Source organism: Sebastes fasciatus, chromosome 8, assembly GCF_043250625.1.
Source record: "Sebastes fasciatus isolate fSebFas1 chromosome 8, fSebFas1.pri, whole genome shotgun sequence".
NCBI classification, from domain to species: Eukaryota; Metazoa; Chordata; class Actinopteri; order Perciformes; family Sebastidae; genus Sebastes; species Sebastes fasciatus.
Genome location: NC_133802.1, coordinates 5,578,338 through 5,599,246, shown reverse-complemented (window position 1 = coordinate 5,599,246; position 20,909 = coordinate 5,578,338). Strand labels below are relative to the sequence as shown.

Genomic DNA, 20,909 nt, shown 5'->3' with positions numbered 1-20,909 from the left:
GGGACACACAAAAAGGGTAAGTAATAATTAGAAAATGAGGAAGTAATGAGGAATCCTCAGTAACTATTCAATATTATGTCTCACTTTACTTTGGGGGGGGGGACACAAAAACAGTAACTAATGTTCAAGTAATAAGTAATTAATGAGTCATTACTAGCTTTGTGCCGCTCAGCAGCTGATTCAGAGTTAATCAGGAATAACTCATAAAAGTACTGCACGGTGGTGCAGTGGTTAGCACTGGCGCCTCACAGCTAGAGGGTTGCAGGTTCGAATCCGGCTTGGGACCCTTCTGTGTGGAGTTTGCATGTTCTCCCCGTGTTAGCGTGGGTTTTCTCCGGGTACTCCGGTTTCCTCCCACAGTCCAAAGACATGCAGGTTAGGTTAATTGTGGACTCTAAAATTGCCCGTAGGTGTGAATGTGAGCGTGAATGGTTGTATGTCTCTATGTGTCAGCCCTGCGATGGACTGGCGACCTGTCCAGGGTGTACCCTGCCTTCGCCCAATGTCGGCTGGGATCGGCTCCAGCCCCCCCGCGACCCCTAACGGGATAAGCGGTTGCAGATGGATGGATGGAACTCATAAAAGTGGTCAGATCAAGTCACATATATTCATGAACTAATCATTATTTAATAATTCCTAAATAAAGGATCTCCCAGTCTGTTTTTCACTCAACTCATCATTTTCTACTATATAGTCCTCCATTAGGAATTATTAGAGAAGAACTCATTAACAATTCATCAATCATCAAGTCATCTCTGATTCGTTCCTCGCTCTTTTTATCATCATTAGCTACTCTCTATAAAATGTGATTAGAAGTTACTCATTAACTAACGGTTCACTAGCAGTTCCTCATTCGTTCCCCAGTAACTTCTCACGTTTTTGTGTACCTTATTGTGAAGTATTACCAAAAGTCCATATTGTGTGATTCCTCTAACTTTACGTGTTTAAAGAGGGAGAGGAGAAAAGGTAGGAATGGAAAGAGGCACACAGACTTGCAGTGCAGACTTGTTAGTATCTGTGCAGCAACTATACCTAATAGTTCTCGGACAGCACCCGCAAAGTCTGTCTTTTTGTGCACTTTCATTACTGGAGTGGCGGGCAGTAGAGGAGACACAAAAAGATATAGTGGCAGTGGATACAGTCAGAAAAACAGCAGTGTGTGCCATACTGTGATGCCAGTAACACTTTATTGTAACTATAATTCATAATTAATTTGCAACACTTCTTTTGTTATGAATGAATTCAAATCCCCGCTAGTATCTTTCTAATGCTGTTTTAGAGCAGATTTTTTTGACATCATAGTTTAAACACTAAATGTGCAAATGGTTATAAAGTTATAATAAAGTGTTACTACATTGTCAATAATTACACATGTTTCTTTAGTCAAAAACAATGTGATCAAACTCAAGCAATGCTGTTAAAGTGTTAAAAATCACTTTTTCCCCGAGGCAATGCTGAAAGCTTGAGTATCAGAGGCCAAAGTGAGTCTGATCTTCGAGCACCATGTGAGCAAATGCAGCATGACCGTTCTTGAAGGAGGCGCTTAACACAACCACATCCATATCTGACACGCAGGACTTACAATAACCCCCAACACACACACACACACACACACACACAGATACACTGTACACACACACTCCCCCAAGAAGAGTGCCTCAGCAGCAGCTAAGAGCAGATTTGAAGAGAAGCCAAAGGGATGTGAAGAGAGATATAAAGTCATCAGATCACAGACCTGGGAGAGGTTTCTGTTTGAGACTCCTTCCTGTGAGGAGAGAAGACACCAAACTGTTACACAGTGTCGGTGATGTGTTACACTCAACATCGCTCCATGTTGTTATATATATATATATATATATATATATGGGTGGCGCTAAGCAAAGGATGCAGCGACGGAGAGCTACGGTGGCCGAGAGCGAGCAGCGGTAAAGACAGGAGCGAGTAACTTTATCGACTCCGGCCCAAGCAGGAAAAGTTAACAGAGTTTGGTTTGTCTGTTCTGGGCTGCTGTAGAAACATGGCGGTGCAACATGTAGGACTCTTTGGAGAGGGGACCCGCTTCCTTTGTAGATATAAACAGCTCATTCTAAGCTAACGAAGACACGATTGTTATTATCTGGTGGTTATACACTAAAGAAAACATATTTATTAATATTATATTCAATTTCTGCACAATAGATCCCCCTAATTGAAGACTGGTCCTTTAATATGATCTTAGTGATTAGTGTAGCTTTAACATCGACTGAAAATTCTTTTCCTTTTTTCAAATTTGTCTTTTCTATTACAAGATTATTGCTTCACTGTTAATCATTGTCATCAGCACTATTATCCCCATTATCAGCATCTCTACATCCATCATCCATCATGAGATCATCATCACGTTTATACCTGAATGATTTGCCCTTCAGATTCCTCAGCAGGTCCAACTGATTCAGAGGTGGAATAAGTCTGGAAAAAGATAAAGAGCATTTCTGTCAAGTCACTTTCACCAGCTCAGTGTTGGAAGGTTAAATCTCGCCGTCAGGCTCTTTAAAGCTAATTCCATTTAGTTTGGCAGTTATCTATTCGGCTGGTCATCACCCTTTCACCTCAAATTACTACTGGAATGAAACCAAACAGGAAGCCATTCCCAAATAGAACAGACAAGCAGTGATCTTCTACTTCTGGACGCATAAAGGGGGGAAAACTGTTCTGTGAAAGTCAGCTTATATTTGCTGATTCATACAGTTGGACAGCAAAATAAGTGGTTCATTTTACAAAGTAGCCACTGGCAGTGTTTGTCTTTTGAACAGCATTTCAAAGAGGTGCTGGTGTCACTGCCAAGACATCAGCCCCATCCACAGTAAAATTACCCTTATGAAAGCAGAAAGTGAAAAGTCACACCAGTGTGTGATTCTTCTCAACAGACGGTAGTATCTGATTCAACAATAAGACGAAGATATTCTGTAGGTTCAGCTTCCCAGTTTTAAGAGCGATGGCAGAATGTGATATGAGGAAACAGTTGTACTTATTGAAAATGCTGAATAATGTACAGCACTATTCAGACAGCTTCATCACGTACCTGTACATCGGGACAGCTACAGTCTGCTCGTAAAAATCCCAAGTGTACAGCAGATCTGTACGGGAAAGGTTGGTAGCATGAAACCTCCAAGCAGCCTGGATGGAGAAATAAGAAAGTAGTTTTAACTTTTTGTCATGAAACAGAGACGATTTCTGTTTGATAAATCTGTACATAGTGTTATGTCCGATTAAACTGTTGTCAGGCTATCAAATAGGCGTTATAAGTCGCTATAAGCCCCATAGATGTGGGTCAATAGGGGCTTACTACACCCACTAGTAGGTTTTATCATCTATTCACATGGTAGATCCCCAAAAGAAGGTATAAAAGAACACGACAGCGACCTCTAGCGATCTCAGTAATTATTATTAGTAGCAGTTATTAGTAATTTGCGACGATGGATGGGGCACAAAAAACAGGGCAAAGACTGGAGTTTGCGTCGCGTGTGAAACCAACAATGTGTCGTTGTCTTTGTGTTCGTAGTTATTTTAACCCAAAACACTATGTTTTTCCCTAACTTAACTAAGTGGGTTTTTTTGCCTAAAACTTAAAAAACCTAAAAGAAGTTGTAATTGTATTGCCTAAACCTAAAGAAGTAATTGTTTTATTGCCTAAACTTAAATAACTTGTAGTTTTATTGCCTAAACTTGAAGAAGTTGTAGTGTTATTGCCTAAACCTAAAAGTTGTAGTTTTGTTGTCTAAACCTAAAAAGTTGTAGTTTTGTTGTCTAAACCTAAAGAAGTTGTAGATTTATTGCCTAAATCTAAAAAAGTTGTAGTTTTGCTGTTTAACCCTAAAGAAGTTGTATAGTTTTGTTGCCTAAACATAAAAAAGTTGTAGTTTTGTTGCCTAAACCTAAAGAAGTCGTAGTTTTATTGCCTAAACCTAAAGAAGTTGTAGTTTTATTGCCTAAACCTAAAAAGGTTGTAGTTTTGCTGTCTAAACCTAAAGAAGTCTTTTTGTTTCTGTTCAAAACTTGATGTTTCATTCAGTTTTATATTTGGCTTTTAAGTTTCACTTTTACTTTAAAACGTAGTAGGCGTAGTAGGCCCCCAATGACCCACATCTATGGTGCTTATAGCAACTGATAACGCCTATTTGATGGCCTGATAACAGTCTAATCGGGTGGTTTCATATACCTGGAGGAGGCCTGCTGCAGGATTACGTCTCTTCTCAAAATGTTTCTGCCTGTGTTGCTCTTGCACTTTGAGGGCAAAGCCAGACCCCAGGATGCCCTGTACAGGATCAGTGTGACACAGAGAGCCCATAAAGTGATCAGTTACCTTTATTGACCTCTACTGGCCAGGAGCTGGCATTGCAACAACTCCTTCAACACCTTGTAGAACCCTTCCACAACAGAGACCAGTGAGCAAATCCAACAATAAAGATCTAGTAAATACACAATATCACAGAATTCAACATGTTTACAAAGCCTCAAGGTAATAGAAATGTGATAGAAAATGCTAAAAGTGGCAAAAGCAGTGACTGTTTGCTGTGAACAGAGTGCTGATACAGCAATCCACTGTTATGTGTGTGGGTCTTAGCTGCTCCCTCAAAGCACCGCTGAATCTGATATCTTCAGCGTTTCACCTGAGAAACACTGAAGATATAACATCAATTTACACAGTGACTGGAATTTCAACATCATGCGATGAGAGCTGAATGTAAAGGGGAAAATGAGCAGAGTTTTTGTGGATTCAGAGGAAGCTTTTAGCATACTTCTACAGTCTAAGTACCAAAGAGGACAACTGTAATGTAACATGCTGGCTCACTTAGAGTGCTTTCTGTTTCTGAGTGACTAGAGTAGGATCATAAAAGACTGAAAAGTTATTAGGTGGCTGGGGTACACATTATCATATATAGTACTGCACATCCTTTTCCAATATATCACAGCAGACATTTCATAACAAGAGAAGCAAAGGAGTAATTAATGGCATTAACAATGGCTGCATTCTGTTGAGGTGCTCCAGGTCCAGGGCCCTGGTATTGTGTATGCTGCATGATCCTTGGTGTTATTCGTTCCACTTGTGCTTTCCCTGCTAGGACAACTCAAAATGTCTGCGTGAAAAAAGTTGTATTACTGCTGTACTTATTTACTGAGCAATGTAAGGACGAAAAACCACACATATAACATGTAATAACTTAATTGTCATTCTTCACTGGTTTATTTGTTACAAATACTAATATACGTCTCACATTTTAAAGCAGCATTCATTATTAATATATATATTATTTTTGGTCACTTGAACTCAACACTGACACATTACCTTATATAGTTGGTATCTAACTACAAACCAAGGAATCTCTATCTATATGTGTGTGTGTGTGTGTGTGTGTGTTTCCTTCGCATGTCTCGAGAACCGTTCATTCAATCTACCTCACACTTGTGAGGTGCATTGCCGGGGGCCCAAGGATGTGCAGTGTCGAAGTTGGTGCAATTTCGACTCGCATTCAATATTAATAAACTCCGAATAAACAAGCAATAGCGCACTTTACTGCAGCGGGGACAGGGCTTTGGGGCTTCGGCCATGTCGTCTGCAGTGGGCTTTTATTGCGGTCATTGACTGCAGTTGGATGCCGGATATACTAACGTTACAACCAAACTCTTCTTCACTTCCCTGGAGTCATCGAGCGATGAGCGGTTCTCGAGAACACTGCGAGCAGCACTTGGGGAGCAAAGCAATGGCCCGTTCTGAATGGGCACACACTCCGAACGGCCACGCCCCCAAACGGGCACTGCAACACACTCCAACAGTTGCCGATTTACACATCCAGCAGACAGGGAGCACCATTACCATTAGCATTAGCACTTGGAGTCGTGTTTTTGTTGACCTGATGAATGTAAGTCCAATATTCACTCTCATTTTAGCTCTGCTTTTTTATCTTTATGAACTCCTGAGGGAAATATCTGGTCCTTTAGCTGCTAGATGCTCCACTATGTTCACCAGCTACAGTAGCTGCTACAGTAACTTGTGTACAGTGGGTTTATCTGAGCTTTTTCGCTGAAAACAGCTGCCTGCAGGAAACGGCAGTGATGAGAGCGGTGACACTGAACCGAGTTGTAGGCCGTAAAACTAAAACAATGAGCTTAAAGATGCTAAAATGCTGCATAGATATGTGGAGATAATATTGATTCGGGCAGCTTTAAAGAAACAAGGCGAAAGTGAGCATGGCTCACATACCCCCACTCACTGCTTGACCCCTACTAAAGTAGGGCCAAAAGTATTGCCCTTTAGGAACTAATGGAATTAGTCTATTGATCACAGTGCCCAAAATCTTTTAAATTTTGGGCACCCTGGACTTCTCATCCCCAAAAGCCACAACGAGACCACACTGTCAACCATCTTACCAAATTTGAAGTTCCTAAGTTAAATAGTTTCAGAGTTCTGCTCCAGAAACGAAATAGAAGTCGAAAAAAATCCCAGTTTTCAGGCAAAATTTCAAAAACTTTGGGCACCCTGGACTTCTAACCCCCAAAAGCAACAACTACACCACACTACCAACCATCATACCAAATTTGAAGTTCCTAAGTTAAATAGTTTCCGAGTTCTGCTACGGAAACGAAACGGACGGAAGGACAGACAAGCGAAGCGCTATACGTATACCCCCAACTACGTTGCCACGGGGGTATAATTATTTGCTATGGTTAATATAAATTGGCATGAATGTGCTACTCTCGAGCAATGAACAATGATCAATATATCCAAACTAGGTATATTCAATTCATCAAAGTTTTTACACGTGCTTGTCCAAACACTGTCTGGTGGGTCTTTTAGGGTATAAAGTGATGGAAAAACCAAAAATATGTGACAGAACTGGACACACTCTTTCTTAGGGAGATGCAGAGCAGTAACATGGATGAGCGCTGATGAACACCATGATGGAAAGAGACTTGAACACAAACGAGGCTCAATCAGCACTTTAAGCGTACTCTTATGCCAACGACACTGGGTTCAATGTATCCCTGACGAGCCCCTCGTACTTACAGCAGGAAGTGCAAAGAAGGCCACCCCGAGCATGCTGAATGTGGCTGCCAGCAAACGTCCATTCCATGTCTTGGGAACCTTATCACCATAACCGATGGTGGTGAGAGTGATCTGGTGAAAAGATCAGTTAAAGTCACTAGTGGATTTGAGTGGTGTGATGCAGGTTGTAGATATTTTGTAACAGAAGCAGGGGGGAAACTGGAAATAAAATTAGTATTCAAAACAATAATGTGGATACTGTAAACCCTTGTCTTACCAGTCCCCACCAAAGAGCATCAGCATAGGTCTCAAACTCCTTGTTTGTCTCCTTTTCCACAGAGTAGACCAGGAATGAAGCGAGGATGAGACACAGGAAGCCGATGTACCACGCTGTGATCAGCTCCTACAGGGACAACCAATACAGTGAGCGTCAGGGAATCTAAAGCAATAAAGAGCCATCGATGATGCCTTGCAAAGTGGTGATGTAACCCCTGTAAACAAACAGCCTGTAGTCTGTAATAATATTGGACATGATTATATGAGTCGCATGCCCACTGTGGCGAAGCACTTCATAAACGTCTTTATTTCCCTCAACACGAGCTACACACCCACCCTCTCCCCTCTCATCACATTACACACAAACACACACACACAGTTTCCACAGCTTATTAGTGCAAGCTAATATTGTATTTCAAAGCTCATTCAAATAAAACTGAAAGAAATATGTCTCCTCACCATGACAGAATAATTTGGAAGAGACACGACTGGAAACAGTGCGTCACTGATGACGCACAGTGGAAAATAAAGCACTTCTAGTTTCAACTCCCATGGTTGAATACTGGTGACTCAGACTTAGATTTAAACTTTAAAACCTGTTATCCTATGTCTGTACCTGATCATCTTGTTGATTTATGCAGTGTTCACACCATGAGCGACACAGCAACAGGCAAAAGTCATTTTCAATGGAAGCCGGCGACACGAAGCTACAAACTACCGCCCGACCACAGACTGTATATCAGATGTGGACGTAGTCAATGTGACATCACCCATTGGTTTGTGGACTGCCGGTTTGCAGTCTTGAGTTCGTCATTTTGGCCGTAACCATCTTGGTTTTTGTTTGTCGCCATCTTGGCTTTTTGCAACTAGAGACGCGAGAGGGTGGAGCTAAGAAAAACAAACACAGACATTTCTAGGGGACCAAAATGATACAATTAACTTTGATGAACTGAAAACCAAGCCCCCCAGGAAGAGCACCGGGCTTTGAAGGAAATCTTACAGAGTGGTCAAATGGTGGAATTACAGCTTCCGTGTCCGTCACGTGATGCCATTGGGCCCAAAAAGACTTTTTCCCATAGACTTAGAATGGGACGTCCATAAATCAGTGAATCTTTTTTTTTTGAGGTACCAACCCTCTGATCACAACATTGAGAAAGGTGCGGTCAACTCCTCGTGAACCTCTACAGAAAAACAACGACATGATGTCACCTTGCTGTGGGCGTAAACTACAGATCCGAGCAGCTTCCAGGTGCCTCCGCGGCGGTCCATACGCAGCATGCGCAGGATCTGCAGGAATCTCAGACTCCTGATGGCCGAGGTTGCAAAAACATTGCCCTGAGATCCTGCAGCCAGTACGGATACTGAGGCTATCAGCACCATGATGTCTAGAGAGAGAGAGAGAGAGAGAGAGAGAAACACAATCATAGAACTCTGCACATGCTGGGAAGCCAGAGATAGTATATCCTTGATCAAATCAGACTGGAGTAACAACACTTTACTGTGTAGAATGAGGAGCAATTTTCTTGTAATTCAAAAGTTGTTCCATGTACTTAGGGGCAACTTAGAAGTGTTGAATTTTCATTGAGGTTTCTATGGCTACAAATTTCGTTTCACCTCGTCTTTAACATAACCTCAAGGCAACGGATGTGCTGAAAATCACAAGAAAGCATAACAAAGATGGTTATCATATCCTCCTGCATGGAATAACACTGTACAGTCAGTGTTGTTATCTTCTGAGAGAGCAAAGTGAGAGAAATGACAGCCGGCAAAGCCGACCCTGTTTTCTCACCTATGATACAGAAAGGCTTTCTGGCGAATTTTAACCTCCCTCTCCATCCTCTGTATCGACAGCAGCAGCCAGCGGCCCATATCCTCACAATGTACTCCACTCCAAACACCACGATGGTCACAATTTCCTGTGGAACAAACCAAAATGGTGGCGTTAACCCTGTGACATGAATGTATATGGAGAACAGGTTTACAGCAAATGAAATGATACCTACCAGGATGTACAAGGCACTCTCTGAGCTGTTTTTGAACTCTTTGATGGTGGCAAAGACTGAAAGTATGAGACAGGAGAAGACCAAGAGGAAGCTGGAAGAGATAAGAGCAGAAAAAAAGTTATTGCTTTTTTAATCTAAGGTAGGTCACACTGTTCCATTTGTCAAATCCTGTTTTAGATAGAGGAAGTTCAACAGTGATTAAGACAGGTTATAGCATCTGTGATGTCAGTGAAAGGTTTACTGCCATGCTTGTCAGTTAAAGGTAGGGTTGGTAGATGATTTTAAAAACAGTTTTTGTTATATTAGTTGAAATTCTCATTACATCCCGAAAGCAATCAATAAATCAAAGGCTCTGACAAAAAAAAACGAAAAAAAAAACTGGTATCTGTGGCTGTCGCAGGATTGTAATAGAGTGGTGCAGGGATGACATATTTTTATAGGCCAACCCGGAAGTTAGAATCACACAAGTTCCCTTGATAAACAGCCAATGATATTGTTCCAGTGGGTTTTGGATTATTGCAGAAAATAAGCTCAGTGGCAAACAAACATTTATGATACTTACACGGTTTGTTCTGTAAAATAATCTCCACAAATGAACATCACTTTTATGATTTTTGAAGTGTGAATGCAATCCGCAGAAATAAAAAGCTAACATCCTTAAAGGGACTGTTTGTAAGAATCAGAAATGCTTGTTAACAGCGACACCTGTGGCCGTTAAGTCAACGAAAGTCAGCGTCGGGCTTGCGCTTGCTCGCTCTAAATAGACATGAACGAGCATCGCTCAACACAGTGAGGCGACACACGTCAGCTAAAACCACAATATCAATCTATATTTCAGCTGCTTGGCAGTAATGTTAGCTGACCAGACGAAGGTCTCTCCATGAATCAATGCTGATCCTAGTATTGGCTTTTCCTGCTTCAGCCTCCCGACCGCGGCCGAACGGAACAGGGGAGACACCGGAGTTTTGGTCGGAGACGATAACGTTTCTCGCTGCGGAGCCCCGTCACTTCACAAAACACGGGAAACCTCTGTTGGTCTGGGGGAGCTGCAGCAGTTATTTCTGCACAAATGTCCACTGTACATTCACTAGATAACAAGCGAGAACAAGCGCGGTGTGTGACTGAAGGCAAGCAGACAGAGGAGCAGAGTACAGCAGAGACTCCGGTCCTGGAGACCAAAGCTACGGTCTTCTCCGCGTCCTCCGACCGCGGCCAACATTGTTTAACAGACGGGCCTCACTAGATATAACTTTGCGGTTTTGGTGCTTCTCTGTAGTTTGTGTTGGAGTCTGAGTCTGAACAGCGTAGCCAAACACGAGCACGCATGGGACACCGACCCGGATTGATTTATATGTGTAAGAAGTTAAAAACAGTCCCTTTAACGAAGAACACCACAGTCGCATCAGCGCGAGTACACACAGCGAGGCTGTAAAGGCGGACGAGTCGGCGTGATGACGTTTAGTAGTCCCATTTAGACACTTGTTAGCAACCGCCTTTTTAAAGACAAACTTAAAAAATTCACAACAATTTTTATATCATAGAATAAAACTACATGCCTGTCTACTTATGTCTTACTTGTCCATGAATGGAACAATTACATTAAAAAAAATCACTATCAACACATATTGAAAAAACTAATTTACAAACTGATTCTGTAATATCTTTAAGAAAAAGTATTGATTTGAAAAACTGTATCTTAAAGGGTCAGTTCACCCAAAAGGAAACCTTACATCACCATTTGTGATATGTTTTTCGTAGTAATGTTACGTTGTTTTTTCGTACATATTTTGCTTAGTTTATGTACTTATTTTAAGCCCAACCATGATGTTTTTCCTTAACCTAACTAAGTGGTTTTGTTGACTGAACCTAACTGGGGACATTACCGTAGTTTTGTTGCGTGGCGTACAAATACACGTGAAAAGCAGCGTACAAATGACACTCGGAAAGCCTAAAATGCGTCCTAATGACACACAGTCCCTCTAATGTCGTGCTATTCATACACCTTCCCATGAGATTGGGATGACAGTGGAGATGGATGGACATTCAAAATAACATTTTACAGTAATAACTGAAGCATCGTGAAATGTGGAGTAAAACTCCAGAATAAAAGCACTGCATTGATACCATTAGAGGCGAACCAACCCTATACCGCATTTCCTCCACATTAGATTTAACATTCATCTGTGGTGATGGCTGTAATAATATACCATAAAGACAGATTGCCATCTGCTAATCAATTTCTAAAGCTTAAGTGGGTGCGGTTGGGAACTGAATGAAGAATTAGAGCTGCAGAACCTGGGTGGTGCCTTCATTAGTGGAAATAAGCTAAACTGTTTAAACAGCTGCAGCTCACTTAGGAGGAGTAAATACATGTATTAGTGAGTAAATAGGAAAGATAGCCTGAAAGAGGAACTGAAGGCAGGCAAGCAGATAGAATACGATAAAGGTAAATGTTCATTTGAACAGATTTTTTCTTGAATGAATGCAAAAAAAAAGTGTACAGAAAATCCAATCACCTGTGAGTGTGGAACATGGAGTAACATCAGCTGACACTCTCATCAACCTGCCTCTGTGTGCCAGCTCGTATTAGACAGAGTGAAAGTATTTACTGGTTGTTTCTGTCAGTAGCTCTTTACTGGAGTGAAAACAAATCTATTTTTTTATGTTTATCATATTAATCCTTTTCAAAATAGGATAGGAGTTAATATCAGAGGTGATTAAAATAGTCTTTGTTAAGACTGGGACAATACCATAGACCAAACATCTCCAAAAACAGGTCGAAATACGTTCAAAGATCAATCAAACAATGATTCTTTGAGATAAAATAGAAAAGTGGCGGTAGACTGATGTGATTTGGAAGAAAAATCAATTGTGCGGCCACACCTCCAGAGGAATGGCTGTGCCCATCAGGCGAGCGCTTTATTGGATGGAAGATAAAATGTGATTTGAAGAGGAAGAAGCACGGCAGGGCTCCGACCTGAGGGACTTTCTTTAGAAAAGATCTACTGGAAGGAATCCAAAGCAGAGCTAATGGAGAGTGCCTGGTGAAACTCAATACTGGGACAATGCAGGATTTGAAACCAACATTAATCATAGTAGATACCGGGGAATGTCAGCGAGTATCTTCCTGAGCACAAGATCAGGTGTTACACATCATAGCTCAACTCATGCTACACTAAAGTGATGTCATTTATGTGATGTCATCGTGTTTGTAATACCTATTGACTAGGGCTGTCAATCCATTAAAATATTTAATTGTGATTAATCACAAATTAATCGCACAATTTTTATCTGCTCAAAATGTACCTTAAAGGTTGATTTGTCAAGTATTTACTACTCTTATCAACATGGAAGTGGGGAAATATGCTTACTATATGCAAATATATGTATATAATTATTACTGGAAATCAATTAGAAATTAATTAAAAACACAAAACAATGACATATATTGTCCAGAAACCCTCACAGGTATTTAGCATAAAAAATATGCTCAAATCATAACATGGCAAATTGCAGCCCAACAGACAACAACAGCTGTCAGTGTGTCAGTGTGCTGACTTGACTATGACTTGGCCCTAAACTGCATGTGATTATCATAAAGTGGGCATGTCTGTAAAGGGGAGACTCGAGGGTACCCATAGAACCCATTTTCATTCACATATCTTGAGGTCAGAGGTCAAGGGACCCCTTTGTAAATGGCCATGCCAGTTTTTCCTCGCCAAAATTTGGAGCGTTACTTAACCTCCTCCGCGACAAGCTGGTACCAATGGATTCCTTAGGTTTTCTAGCTTCATATGATACCAGTATCTTCACTAGCTTTAAGACTGAGCCTGCTTCAACCTCGAAAAGATTGATTGTGTTAATGCGTTAAAGAAATTACTGCTGTTAAAACGAATTTGCGTTAGCACGTTATTATCGCATTAACAGCCCTTTTACACATCCAGTATATACAGGGCAACTTTAGCATTTATCTGGAGTCGTGCTTCTTTCCACTTGATGAATGTAAGTCCAATATTCACTCTCCTTTCAGCTCTGTTTTGGTCTCCATCAACTCCTGACTAAGTTCAGCAGCTTCAAGGCCCAAAAAAACAAACAAAACAATGAAATAAAAGAAGTGAAAACACTTTGTAGTCTCTGTGGGTTCATCTCTACCAGCGACACATTTTCCATTACACTTAGTCATTTTGTCCATTATTAATATTTAATATAAGAACTATTGATTCATGCAGCTTTAAAAGTGTGGAAGGGGGCCGTCATGCAAAATTTCAGGGGCCTGGATTTAGCTAACACCAGCCCTGATACACACACTGGACAACCTGGAATTCCACCTTTAAACACAACTACCCCAGAATGAATCTTGTACACTATTCGAACCACGGATTGCATTCAGCCCACAGCTGTTCATCAAATCATTCCAAATCTTAACATCAGTTTTAGAGAGCACACTTATGGCAAGGCTGACACTTTTGACAAAACCGTCTCAGAAGTTAAAAATCTAGACTGTGATTTGACCGCCCACGGTACCAAAACACCATTCATCCAGCACCTGCTCACCTATATAACGGGAGGAAGCTCGACTAAAAGCTCATGATAACCATGTTTACCTTAACGACACACAATTCTAACACCAAGCTAATGGGCACCCAGAAAATCCTGCTAGTGGTGCATGCGCGCATTGTGGTGCTAGCGATTTTGCTACTTCGTGCTACCTGGACAAACGATAATGTCATTGTGGAAGCTGAGACTCCACAGATTCTAAGTCTTATCACTCTACAACCAAAACTCACTAAAGTAGCAGCCGAAGAAGTGACAAAAACAAACTGTTTTGTGATCAAAAGTTGTGTTCAAGGGCATATCAACGCTGCTAATGGCTACTCAGATGTCTCTGGGTCATTTTTGAGTCCGTTTCAGCTGTCTGTATTCATTTGCATTACATGAAGGAGCATTTGCAATCCTTCCTCCAACATCGAACCACCTATCCTTAGGCTTCCATGTGAAAACATGGTCTCCATTATGATGGATTAATCGTGGTACTGCACTTGTCCTAAAGGCATTGGCCTTCAATACAGGCCAGACCTGTCCACATAGACCAATGGGTTATGGTTTCTTTTGAATGAGAACATGTATAGAGGTCTGACTGATTGATTTTTCAAAACGAAGCCCAAACCAGTTGTATTTAGATTGACTTAATACCTATAGTGACATGTAAATTAAATTAAATGAGTTTTACAATTAGCCGAGAAAATTTCAAATGACATGTCTCTACTAAAACCTCTCCAACCTTGCTCTGCTTCACTTTATAAAGCATGAGTCTGTGCACAGGCAATTTTTGGATGTGATATGATTTGCTAGGCTGCAACATCATCATTCCAAAGGGATACTCACTCTAAAAGTGTGCAGTTTTGTTCAGCGGAAATCATATCTTTCATTTATGCTGCAGTCTCTCTTCATTTACTCTGACCCAGTAACATATATACTGATGCTTACACCTTTGCAGCAACCTCACCAGTGTTACCTTTATTATGATACCAAGATTATTCAAATAGACCTTGTAGTTGCAGAGATACTCTTTATTTTAGGCATGTCATTTTCAAGCAGGGGCCTAGGGTTCAAGAAGCTATAGCTTAAATTCATTGGGCTTGATATGTTCAGCAGAAATGTTTTGCTCCGGTATTGATCAGTGTTCAGCTGCTTCAGCTGTTAAGAAGCAAGAAGCAAAAGCTTAACTATGAAAATACGAATGCAACAAGATACATTTATTTCCTGTCTTAATCCTGATACAGTTTACTGACTGCCTCTGAACCTTCCCTTCAAGGAAGCTTTTCACATAAATTCCTCACTCCCTGAGTAAATTCAGCGTGAAACTGGCTGCACATGTGATTTTTCATATGATCCACTCGGACACGCAAGTTCATCTAAGCTTTTGCTTTCTGTCACGCTTCATCTAGCCCTCATCCATCCCCATCCATCCTCATCAAGGACTCTCATCAATCCTCCCTGGATTCCCTCACTGTAATACTTTTTTTTTCTACCAGAACTGCAGCTCACCTCAGATCCCTTCTCCTGCTGCTGCAGTTTCTGTTGGGTCATATCAAACTCTTGGCAGCGGCCGCTGGCTGTCAGCCAATCAGAATGAAGAGGCAGAGATCATTGGTATGTGGCAATGGTAAAGTCCATGGACGATCTCATTCTATATAATACATCATATGATATTCTTTATGATTCTTCATCAGAGGCATAAAGACACGAGCTGCTAGCACATTCAGCTGTAGCTGCATGCAGCATGTTCTATGTTAGATTGAGGTCATTCTCTCTTACATCTACAGTACATGTGTGCGTTTTTGGCACCTCATACATCATTGATGGCTACAGCAGTCAATGCTTGCTTGGTAAAAGCAGAGAAAAGCTTTTATTACATGCTGCCTTAAGTCTGCAGCTTGTCTGTGTAGTTTTGATTATTAAATCTATGTAAACTGTCGATAGGCTTCTCTGGTATACTGGAATTACAGTCGGTATAGATTTTGTCGGTTTAAATTAACAACACTGTATTATTCATAGCAAGGTTTAGTTTTCTTCTATTCAAGGTCACTCAGCTTTGCAGCCTTTTTCTGACAGGTTGCTCTTATACCAGTGGTTGTCATAACTATCTATATTTACCAGGAATAGCAAAAACACTATTTCCTTTTTTCCTCTTTTTAGCACCCATTTGATGCCCTAATGATCACCTCCATCGCCTCCTTCTGCAAGAGTGAAGGTGCAAATGATGTGTCTTCACATCTTGTCATTTACAGCTCTTTGACTTGTCACATTGACATTTCACCACCTCAAGACAAATATTGTTTTATGTAGCTGAATCCGGCGACCGCTTTGTGTGTTCCACCAAACGCAGGTCGTAGTGACTCCGCTGTTTGCTAACAGTGCTCTCCTAACCATCTCTCAAAAAGAAAATCCTGTGTGTGCCCTGGTCAAACTGACACACCGATAGCAGCACAAAACAGACTGAGGAACAGGTGAACTCACAGCGATGTAACAAATCCATTATCATCCGTCAAATACGGCCACAAAAAATCTAAAGGGTGACTTATGCCCATCGATGTATAGCCTAAGGCCCGGGCCACACAAGGAACGTCAGGAGCGTGCGGCAGCTGCGGAACCTGTTGTTTTTTATTTCAGCGTTTTGGCTGCGTGTCAGCCAGTGAAAGTGATCGTTTGACAGTATATTGACATCATAACCAGCAACATTACTGCAGCTTCAATGTCTAGACATCTGTAGAATATGTCACATACATGAAAAAAGGTAAAGATTTATTTTGAAATCAACACTTCCTGCTTCTGTTTCAAAATAAAAGTGCTCTAGTGTTTTTTTTTCTGTGGACAGAATTCATTCATTTGTCAACACAAGGCTTTTATTCTGAAATATTTACAAGACAGTGTTGTAGAACATGCAGTGACTTGCATGGCTACATGAATGAATAAAGTAGCAGGTTTTAATTGTGTATTATTACTATTATTTACAAATTAGTGTAAAATAAATGAAATGGCATTTATGGCCATTATGAAAGGCAAACTCAATGTAGAAAGAAAGAGCTGGCAGCAGCAGCAGCCCAGCAACAGAAACGCTGCCAGTGTGTACGCCACATGCGTGAGACACGCAGTAGTTCAATGAGGCAGCCGTCACGCACTGCTCACACGGGCAGTCTGGCCCAAGCGTAATGCTTATGCCTTGGTATCAGATGTCGTGGGGCGTGACAAGGTGGCGATATTTGACCACCTGAACGGGCTGCACACCCTGCACGCTGTTATTGACTGGAGGTTGCACCCCCACATGGGGCCTAAAAGCTGTTTGCAGACAGCCTGAGGTGTCCTAAGTAAAGCAAAATAAGAAGACAAGAGAAAATCCAGGCAGAGGGCTGCAGGGTTTCTGCAGAAACAGACACCACTACACACATAGTGGGGCATAAGTGATGATTGAGAGGGATTATTTCTGTATCAGTCTACACATTGCTATGTAGGAAATTGTTGCAAAGTATAACTTTAACAAGGTGACTGATTACACTTGTCAGTTCTCTGTAGCGTGCAATTCCAAAAGATGCACTATGAGACTGCACAAAATCAGTTCTACTGTACATGTTTACACTGATGTTGGAATTGGATTTTCCTTCCACTAATTAACCCAATGCAGCACCAAAATGACAAAGGACTCCTACTTAAATTACAGTAAAGCAGACCTCTTGTACTTTTTTAACCACTGAAATGACATATTGTGGACAAAGAAGCTGGCTCGCTGCAAATCTAATTGGACATCAGTTTATGCAACTGTCCCGACCCGACCTTGCCAAGCTCATCAGCACCTACTAATGAGGACACTTGCTGATAAAGGAGAGGGGCAGAACCTGCCTCCTGAAGCAGTCAAACAATTAGCTTCCACAGCTATGCAGAGTAAAGCTTCTACAGATTCATTAATACCTCTCCATCATCGACCACTGCTGTGGTTATGAGAAAGTCCAGGTGGGAGACGTTGCCAAATACGCTCAAGGTCTTATCAGGACAGTACATATTGATTTTTGTTTTTTTTGTAACCTAACTGACTGAACTGTGCTCAGGACGAGGGATGGGATACCAGTCTTCATCTATATGTATTTCCTCACAGCTTGTCATGATGCTTCATCTTTTTACTGTTCTGTCCTCGCAAACTGTTGTTCCCATGAACGTGTACTCAGCTATACAGACAGCTAAACACTCTCCTAATCAAGGAACAGACTGATGAATGTATTGAAATTGGCAGTTTAATAGGAGTGAGTGTAAAACTGTGGACTAAGAACAAGGACAGTTGCACAGTATCTCACAATGCAAACATACAAATAAAGGACCAATAGCCTATGCTATACGCAAAGTTCAAGGTAAGTCTGTTTTTACTGTTCTTAATAACAACGAATAAAGAATAAACCATTCCTGGCTAAACACAATACATGTTCAAACAAATAACGATGTATCCATTTCACTTTTATGTTAATAAACAATGCTACTTATAGATGATGCCATGTATAAACTGGGAAAGACAGGATGGCATTAGATTGTGGCCGGCAGTAACATGTGGCTGCCTCAGGCAAGATGTAGAGGGGAAGTGAAGCACTTCCATGTTTCCCGGGTCAAAAAGAGGAACTACACAGAACAACCACCAGGGGATGACAAACACACTAGCAGAGCAGTACAAAGAGGGCAATAAATATCTCAAATTCTTAAAAATTAATGTATTTTTTTCATGTGTTTGGCCACAAGAGCATGTCTACATTTAATTTACAGAATATGACAATGTAAGTATGACACAAACTGTGCAATTGTGCTCCAGCTTTTAAGTTTTACTTTCACTTTTACAATGTAGTAGGTGTAGTAGGGCCCCTAATGACTCACATCTATGGTGCTGATAGCGACTAATAACACCAATTTAATGGCCTGATTACAGTCGAATCGGGTGCAAAGTTTTCAGAAACACATTTCGGTGAACTATTTTCGTAATATACAATAAAACAGTTTCCAAACCGAGCCGCCATGTTGGTTCCCACAAGTGAAGGCGTTCGTCCAATCAGGTGCCTTGTGCTAGTGGCAACCTATCAAGCGTCCAGTGCTGGGAAGCAAGATGATCCCTCGCGTCCAAAAACAACCGTGTGGACAAGTACCATTACAACTACTGGATCTAGAGAGGGCCTTTTGCGTTTTTGCGTCGGCCACTGTAGTTCCTCTACACACTTGGCAGATGGGAGAGGCTTTAGTTGGTTGCAATCTGCAACCTCACCGCCAGATCCTACACACTGCTCCTTTAAAGAAATAGTTCAATATTTTGGGAGATAAGCGTATTTGCTCTGTACTTACAGTACAGCACAGACATGAGACTGACATCAATCTTCTCATCTAACTCTCTGGAAGAAAGCAAAGGGGAGTACATCCCAAAATGTTGAACTATTCCTTCCATTACTTGTGCAACATTTTGATTATTATCTTAAAGCCAGGGACACGGAACTAACACTGTTAAATTTCCAGTTTTATTATCACATTACTATGACTAAATAGTTTTCATTCTATTGACCCAATAATAGAAGGATCAGGTGTTTCTGATTCTACATCAGTCAGATAGATGGATGTTTTAACTACTGATAAAGGAGTCTCCTTCCTTCATTCAAATACCACATGTGCACCACGACATACACACACTATTTTTAAGCTATCTCATCTGGATTGCCACCTGTCCCAATGAAAAACCCACATAGAGAGAAAATCACATTGACTCTTGCAGTTGACAAACAGCCACTGGCAGCTACACACACATCCACTTGTTGCCAGAGAAATCCAGACGGCATCACTGAGAACGTGACTATCGATCAATCACGTTGAGGGGGGCTGTTGTTGGAAGCAGAAAAGCCTGCATTTCCTCCTGAGCTGCAGAGAAAGAAACATTGATTTGCCCCGCTCAGCACAACATTGCCTACCCAGACATACTCATCACGCTAAATTTAGACTGCGACGAACTGGAGGGGGAGCAAATCAGGAAGGAGGGATTTTTCGCTAAGCAAATAGTGCCTGTGAGAAGACCATGTGCTAGCACTGCGGCGTCCTCTCTGAGGGCTCCTCAAGGGGATGTTTGAGGGTGGTGATGACTTTCTGGGGCGCTCGTCTTCTAGTGGGCCTGCTATGTGCTGTCATTGTGTTCCTTATGAGCCACAGCTTCACCTTAAGGTGCAAGGTAGGACAGTCATGTGAAGTCAAGTCAAGTTTCAGATAAGGGAAAAGTACACAAAGAACCCTTTAAAGGTCCAGTGTGTAACATTTTGGGGGATCTATTAGCAGACATGGAATATAATTTTCATAACTATGTTTTCATTGGAGTATAATCACCTGAAACTAAACATCATTGCCATCAAGGCCACCGTAGTTCTACAACGCGCTTGGAAAGGGAGGGTGAGAGGAGGGGTATCCAGTTGGTTGCAATGTGCAACCTCACCACTAGACGCCACTAAATCCTACACATTGGTCCTTTAATGGGGAAAAATGGGATAAGTCTACAGACAGATGTAGTGGTAGTAAAATTACAGAAATATCATTCAATTAAAAATAAAAGGCGACACTGCTAGGCCACTTGGAGTAGCAGAAACAGACTGTAAACACAACACATCTGACATTATCACCTTTTACAGGTGAACTTGTACAGTGGCTTATTCACACATTCCGCTGACATGGATATGTCCATCTGTTGTGTATAGTTCAAAGGTATCCTCCTTTTAGCTCTGTGTTGGGTCTTCTCAAACCCCTGAGGGAGATATCTGGCTCTGTAGCTGGTAAATGCTCCACAATGTTCCCCAGCTAGTGTCTAACTTTGCCTCAGGAGCTGGGCAGGTAACGTACAGCGGGTTATCAGAGCCTTTCCGTTGAAAACAGCTGCCTGCTGTGGCCAAAAACAACCCCACGAATCCGGTGACACCGAACCAAAGGCCATAAGATCAAAACAATGAGCTGGAAGATGCTACAGCATAAAGCTCTGAAGAGCTGAGGGGAACTGCAGAGCTAGGTGATAATTCACTGTGGGTTCATCACTACAAGTGACCTCTTTCACA

At 41.4% G+C, this 20,909-nt stretch overlaps 1 protein-coding gene across 7 annotated transcripts in view; it reads right to left on the bottom strand.

Annotated features, from left to right (window-relative positions):
• kcnq2a (potassium voltage-gated channel, KQT-like subfamily, member 2a) overlaps positions 1-20,909 on the bottom strand; it is a 46,216-nt gene that overhangs the window by 19,796 nt on the left and 5,511 nt on the right. For 4 of the 7 annotated variants that reach the window (XR_012594872.1, XM_074642946.1, XM_074642943.1 and 1 more), the window contains exons 2-10: positions 9,304-9,394; positions 9,090-9,216; positions 8,510-8,685; positions 7,302-7,427; positions 7,046-7,156; positions 4,199-4,294; positions 3,062-3,156; positions 2,389-2,448; positions 1,736-1,765 (exon numbers count right to left, since the gene is read on the bottom strand). Coding sequence is in view for 6 of the 7 variants with exons in the window: in XM_074642946.1 (XP_074499047.1) it covers positions 1,736-1,765; positions 2,389-2,448; positions 3,062-3,156; positions 4,199-4,294; positions 7,046-7,156; positions 7,302-7,427; positions 8,510-8,685; positions 9,090-9,216; positions 9,304-9,394 (912 nt within the window). In the remaining variant the exon portion in view is untranslated. Of the gene's footprint in view, positions 1-1,032; positions 1,087-1,735; positions 1,766-2,388; positions 2,449-3,061; positions 3,157-4,198; positions 4,295-7,045; positions 7,157-7,301; positions 7,428-8,509; positions 8,686-9,089; positions 9,217-9,303; positions 9,395-20,909 lie in introns of all 7 variants that reach the window. The other 3 variants (XM_074642941.1, XM_074642942.1, XM_074642945.1) reach the window with 2 other exon arrangements.